Consider the following 7,265-nt stretch of genomic DNA (forward strand, 5'->3'; position numbering starts at 1 on the left):
GATCTTGTTTACTGCGCGCACTGGCGCCGCCTAACGGACAAATACATGAAAAACAGGAATTTCAAATCTTTTCGCAATTAAAACATTAATAATACAAAATATAACTTTCTAAAAGGCCAAAAGGGTTCACATGCTGAAAGCCCATGACACTCTTTGATTAATGAGAACATATACATCCTTACAAACTTTCTATTTTAAAGTAAAAAATGTATTATGATATATTAAATGTCCTTCTAGTTAATCATTTGGTATCAGAAGTGACTTATATGAAAGACAAAGGCCTCTAGATATGCTTATTTTACTGAAATAAATAGGACTGCATCCATACATCTCTGGAACGACTCAAAAACATATAAATAAAGTTATCTGGAATAGCAAAGAAAGCGTTCTTGCAAGACTCCCAGGGTTAATCAAGATACTTTGGATTCATCTTCAATGCCTCCTCCATCTTACCCCAGACATGCTCAATAATGTTCATTTCTGGTGACTGGGCTGGCCATTCCTGGAGCACCTTGACCTTCTTTGCTTTCAGGAACTTTAATGTGGAGGCTGAAGTATGAGAAGGAGCGCTATCCTGCTGAAGAGTTTGCCCTCTTCTGTGGTTTGTAATGTAATGGGCAGCACAAATGTCTTGATACCTCAGGCTGTTGATGTTAACATCCACTCTGCAGATCTCTCATATGCCTCAATACTGAATGTTACCCCAAACCATGATTTTTCCTTTACCAAACTTGACTGACTTCTATGAGAATCTTGGGTCTATGTGGGTTCCAATAGGTGTTTTGCAGTATTTGTGATGATCGGCATGCAGTTCAACAGATGATTCATCAAGAAATCTACCTTCTGACACTTCCAAATGATCAAGAAGTCAAGTTACTATTTGTTGCTCTTATAACTGGAATCGACGACAAGACTTTTGTCAGGTGCTCTATGTGTAATTTACAATATACACTCTTTAAAATACATCCATGATTTTATCACATCAGTCTGTATTTGTAGGCACATTAGAATAACATTTTCACATCCCAAAAACAAAAGCTTATTATTGATAAAGTTTTTATTCAATGGCCTATGAGCCCGATCCAGCAGCTTTTAGAGCAAATGACTTGCAGATATGTGGTTTTATAAGAACACAAAGCACACAGTTTATTCATGAACAACTCTGTTATATTAAGTTTGTCCACTGCAACTGAAGTGACCAGAGGGGGTTATTTCAGGATCTTCAGTGAGCATCTGACCGAACAACCTCAATTCTGCAGATCCTAGCAAAATGGAATCCAATTCCACACGGCCCATTTCTACAGGCTAATTATGCACAGATGCATAAATTAATGCGTGTCAGTGACCGGGTCAGCCCTCTTCCTCGTTTGCCAAATCTTTCAGAGGCTCCACAGAGTTGTAATGCTCTCCAAGTCCATACGCATGCCGCATATAACTGAAATAGAACAAAGCAGAGGAAATTATATGTACAATATTATTATTATTATCATTATTATTGTTATTTAACTACATAAAAGTTCAGTTATTTACATGAGTGTGATTTTTGGCTTGTCGTATTCTTCACCAATAGTAATACACGGGGAATCTGCCTGGATGACCTCTATGGGTAGCTGGAGGACCTGGGAAAGGGCTTTCAACTAAAAGTATGAAGAAAAGAAATCAGAGAAATAGTCTATTGTAATATGCAACACTTTAATGTTTGTTGTTTGGATGAATCTAAATGATAAATCTTACCTCTAACTGTCCGCCCCATGCAGCGGTGTCTGCAACATCACTGCAGTATTTCTCAAACTCCTCTAAAATTGAAATGAACCCACAGTCACCAACAGAAAATATTTCTCTCGTTCAACAAAAAAGCATTTTGATTTGTGTCCTTCTATATCATTATTATTATTATTATAGTATTCAGCTTAAAGTGCCATTTAAAGGCTAAAGTAGGTTAATTAGGTTAAATAGGCAAGTAGTTATGGTACAAGTCATTGTTCTGTAGAGAATCGAAAAAATATTGCTCAACCCTTTTCGGTACACTCCTTGAACAGAATTATTTTTGGCCCACATCTTGTATTGAGTATGTTGACACAACTCTGATAAATAGTGAGCAATTAAATAAGCAATTAATGTAATAATGATAACCTATGGATAAAAGGTCAACTAGGTGGTTATGATGCCTGTTAAAGTAGCTAATAATATTGACCTTAAAATAAAAATAAAAAAAATGTATTCTAACCGAAATAAAAGAAATAAGACTTTCTCCAGAACAAAAATTATTATAAGAAATACTGTGGAAAAAAAATCCTTGCTCTGTTAAACATCATATGGCAAATCATTAAAAAAAAAAAAAAAAAAAAAAAAAAAAAAAAATATATATATATATATATATATATATATATATATATATATATATATATATATATATATATATATATATATATATATATATTTATTTTTAGGAAATGCATTTGTTTGGCAAAAATAATATTAAATCAAACAGATCTTTTTCAGATTGTTATAATTGTTCAATTATTTTACATATTAGAATGATTTCTAAAAAAAAAAGCTTAATACTAGGATTAGGCATTGGTTGGTAAAAGATTCTGACAGTATAATAACCTTGGATAAAAATATGACGGTTATATGGTATTGTTATTACTGCTCAAAAATATGTTCTTTTAAATTGTCTAAGTAAAAAGCAAAAACTTTTTCCCCTTTTGAACACAATATATTTTTTTTTGAGAAACCTAAAAAATATTTTGGAACAGTAAACATGTCAAGCTAAATAATTCAAAATATCATTGACTTCATTAGTTTCAAAAACACGGATTTCTTTACAATTTAAAACAACATCTTAAGGTATCTTTTCTGCTGGAGATAGCTGTCCTAAAAACACACAAAAAAATTCTTTTAAAATACTTACACCGTAGAATACCTTGAAAACGGTTATCATCCCATGGCTAACTAGGATAATGAATCACTTTTGAAAATATGTACAACAGAAAACAGTTGTTTCAATTTGTAATGACATATATTATTTCTGAATTTTACTTTTACTATTATGCTGCTACTATACAAAACGTCCAATATTGGCGTCCACGTTAAATTAAATAGTACAAACACGACTCATAGACTCATTATAGACCATTTTGAGAAATGTAAACAATAACACTTTACAATAAGGTTGTATTAGTTAATGCATACTAACATGAAAAAACTGTAAACAACACATTTTTTATAGTATTTACTCATGTTAGTTAGTTAAGCAAAATACAGTGGTTCATTGTTAGTTCATGTTATCTCACAATGTATTATCTAATGTTAACAAGAATGAACTTGGATGTTCCAGGAGGGCCGCAGCTCTGCACAGTTTAGTTCCATTCCTGCTTCAACACTCACTTGAAGGCTTCAAACAAGCCTGAAGGACTCAATTTGTTTAACCAGGTGCGTTTCATTAGGGTTGGAACTAAACTGCGCAGAGCTGCGGCTCTCCAGAAACTGGCTATGAAACCTGTTGTTTATGGGCTACACTGAGTAATAAAGTCTTTAATAAAATCAAAAGATTCTGAATATGCCTGTAATCTCTTCTGTGAATCATTGTAAAATGTATGACGTGAGCCACCTTTCCAATGCAAACAACAAACGACAGACAGGAATTCATTCATTTCAAATGCAGAGTAGTCTGAGAGCTGGGCTGAGTGCTGATCATGTCTGAATATGGACAATTCGGATCCGATTTAAGCTGCGGATCGGTTAAAATATTTGAACTTCTGGCACTAGACTGTATGCGACCAGATGTGATGTAATCCAATGTTGTCCAATCAGGTCTGTGTGCATCAGATGAGAATTATTAGTCATTTTTTGTTACTTCTTAACTATAAAAGTCTATATTAAATAACACATTTCTATTCATAAATAAGTATTAAAAAATTTTGTATATTTTTAATTGCCATCTCCACATTCCCTTCAAAATATTTAGTGGGCTATGAACTACTAGTATTCAATCATTCCTTCATTCAACCATGGTGAATGCACTTGCATTTGCACTCTTTTATTTAGGACACTGCAAGAATAAGCTTCTCTTCGATAGTGCACGACAAAACTGAAAATTCTGTGCGACTGACCTAATTCGACAGTCGTCGTATGCAGTGGAAAAGTGGCTTTATGTCGTTGCACTCACCTGCAGTGTACATATCTACTGTATTAGGGTTTGTAAGAAAGGGCATGAAGTCATCTGCATGGCTCCTCATGTACTGAGCAGTTTGATCCCGAAGCTCTTTCAGACCGAGCGCGAGTCCTCTCTCCGTCAGCTGATGCTCCACAGCGCGGTACATACAGTGGCCATCAGAAGAGATCTCCTTAATCTGCAGATGTCTCTCCACCAGCTTCTCACGCAGCTTTAGACCCTCCTGATGACGAGAGCCGCTGAGATTCTCCACCTCTGCCTCCGCAATCCGCATCTCTCGCTCCTTCTCAAGAGCAGCCTTCTTGTCCTGAACAACAACAACATTTAACAACCTACAACAAACTAAAAATCTAATTTCTCTCACTATTTACTCTGCCTCAGGTGATTCCAAACATTTATGAGTTTCTTTATTCAGTTGAACATGAAAGAAGATGTTTAAAAGAAAGCTTAAAAACTGTAAACACTGACTGACATGGTAGGAAAAACAAACACTATGGAAGACAATGGTTACAAGTTTTTAGCATTCCTTAAAATATCTTCCTTAGTGTTCAACAGAAGAAAGAAACATATAGATATAAAGTTAGTATAACTGATGACAAATACAATTCTTTTTTTGTGAACTATCCCTTTAAGTATCTAAAATGAAAATGAACTCACCCGCCTCTTCTGGGCTTTGGATGTCCGACTTTGCTTGCTTGGATCAGATTGTTCCTCATGATTTGCCACACTAATAGAATCCAATGCATCTGAAACCTCTTCCACCTTGGAACAATGTAAGTATGTATGCCATTTATCTTGTTGGCTGCAACGTTTCTATCCAGTTTTTTATGTCTAATAACATTTGTTTTTTTATTTTGACTTACTGAAGAAGTGTTCTGAAGTTTGAGCTCATTTTCATGTTTTTGAGAGAGTTCGGCTTCTAGTTTGGCGATGTCTTCTGTCAGCTGTTTCCTCCTCTTCTTGTCATTTTTGGGAACTGCGTTTTTCATGCTTTGTATTTTTGCTATGGTACAAAAAAATAAAAATACAGAAGAGGATTTGTGCCAAGCAATAATAAAACAACCCTTCTATGCTCTGTCTTGGGTCCTACGCTGTTTCAGCCTCGTTGTAAACTCAGAACTATGGGAGGTAGGACATTCTCTTACCGTGCACCCAAACTTTGGAATGCTCTTCCCACAAACATTAGGAATGCTGGTTCCTTGGACTGTTTTAAGCAGCTACTTAAATTTCATCTTTTTAGGACTGTTTTTAACTTCTGATGTCTTTTTTTTATTCATGCTGTGTTTTTACAGCATTCTTTATTGTTTTATTGTGCTTTGTTTTTTTAATGTTTTGTAAGAACTTTGGGTCTTATAAAAGCGCAATATAAATCTATTTTTATTATTATTATTATTATTATTATTATTAGAAATAATAATGGTAGTATTTTAGGGCTGGACGCTTTGGCCTGAAATCAAAATCTCGATTAATTGATATTTTAAATTGCTTATGATTAATGAAGGATTATTTTATTTATTTATTTATTTATTTATTTATTTAATTTTTTTTTTGCCATCATAGTTCAGACAAGTATTGTACAATAAATTTGCAGTATTATGATTGAGTAAACACACAATATATACTATCTTTGATTATTTATTAAACATCAATGCTGAACAACTGAAATTAAACAAACATTGCCTAAAACGCAGCTCTCTGCGCCTAATCGACGAATCACAAAGCTTGTGCTGCATGTCGTTGTAACGTGTAGTACATTTTTTTGAGAGGTGTGCGGGTATGTGAAGGTTGCATGCATTTGGCAAAGGTATAATATCAGAATGATATAATAAGTATAAATCATAATTCGGTATGGGACGATAACCGTTTTCAAGGTATACCGCGTTTTGGAAAAGTCAAGTTTTTAAAACCCTTCAAAATTTTCTGCATTACCGTTCTTTTTTTTATAAGACAGCAGTATCTTCAGCAGAAAAAACATTCTGTTTTAAATTGTAAAAAAAAAAATCTGTTTTTGAAACAAATAAAAACATTAGAAGTCAATTATTTATTTAGCCATGTTTACTGTTCAAAAATATTTAAAATGTTTCTCAAAACAAAATATAATGTGCTTAAAAGGGAAACAAGTTTTATATATATATATATATATATATATATATATATATATATATATATATATATATATATATATATATATATATATATATATATATATCCCCAGTCTAACGGAAATAAAACAAAATACACTTTTTAGTGATTCTTTTGTTAAACTTTGTCCATGTGTGTCCTTAGATTTCAAATACAATACATATTTTTAAAGACTGTTTTATTAAATAGATTTTTTTCCTTCTGAGCCATAAATTTCCAGTAGCACTTGTAAACAATAAAACACACATTCTATTACTACAGTTTCTATTGTCATAAATAATTTGCCTTGCCTAGTAATTTTATAAAACATTTTTTTTAACTAAAACATGATTTTTTGACTGTTAGCATATTTTCTGAATTATGCAATGACAAAGACAAAAATAATTGTAAACTTTTTTACCCGAGTTCATATATGAGCGCATATTTAATTAAATAAGTCTCCATTAGCATATTTAAACATTTTATAAAACTTGTAAAAGAGAATATCATTGCAAATCCTAATGTGATCAATCAACAGGGGAATTATTAGCCTATTCGCCTGCAGTGCTTAACGCTTATTAAATCCTCTGCAGGGAAATCTCTGTCTAATAAATATTTAATTCTACATATAAAAGTGACTTATAAAAACTCTTACCTTGCAGGTCTTTCTTTTCCTTGCGATGCTGTTTGGCTAACTGCTCCTCTGCTGTCTCCACTTCCTCCATGACTAAATGTGATATATATTCTGAACAACAGCGCAAATAAAGCTAAACGCCAAATACACCATTCACTGATATTTTAACTTATCGCTCAACAAGATTTACAATAGCTTTAGCACGTAATAATCAGTTCAGATCATAATAATCAGTCATGATAAACATACGCATGGATTCAATGGGAGCACAGACATCCGGGAATAAGACATTTCAAAATAGAGGTCTAGAAACCGGGGTAGTTTTCTCTTTGA

At 33.0% G+C, this 7,265-nt stretch overlaps 1 protein-coding gene across 2 annotated transcripts; it reads right to left on the reverse strand.

The window, feature by feature from the left end:
• Window positions 1–1,042: 1,042 nt before the first annotated feature.
• Window positions 1,043–7,216, reverse strand: otud6b (OTU deubiquitinase 6B). Of its 2 annotated transcripts, NM_200225.1 has the most exon segments (7): window positions 1,043–1,435; window positions 1,531–1,637; window positions 1,735–1,796; window positions 4,172–4,484; window positions 4,835–4,939; window positions 5,041–5,180; window positions 6,954–7,191. In NM_200225.1, coding segments are annotated over 7 exon segments (882 nt in total). In that variant the 5' UTR covers window positions 7,024–7,191; the 3' UTR covers window positions 1,043–1,350.
• Between the last annotated feature and the right edge of the window lie 49 nt (window positions 7,217–7,265).

The sequence above is a fragment of the Danio rerio genome, chromosome 19 (assembly GCF_049306965.1).
Source record: "Danio rerio strain Tuebingen ecotype United States chromosome 19, GRCz12tu, whole genome shotgun sequence".
In the NCBI taxonomy this organism is placed as follows: Eukaryota; Metazoa; Chordata; class Actinopteri; order Cypriniformes; family Danionidae; genus Danio; species Danio rerio.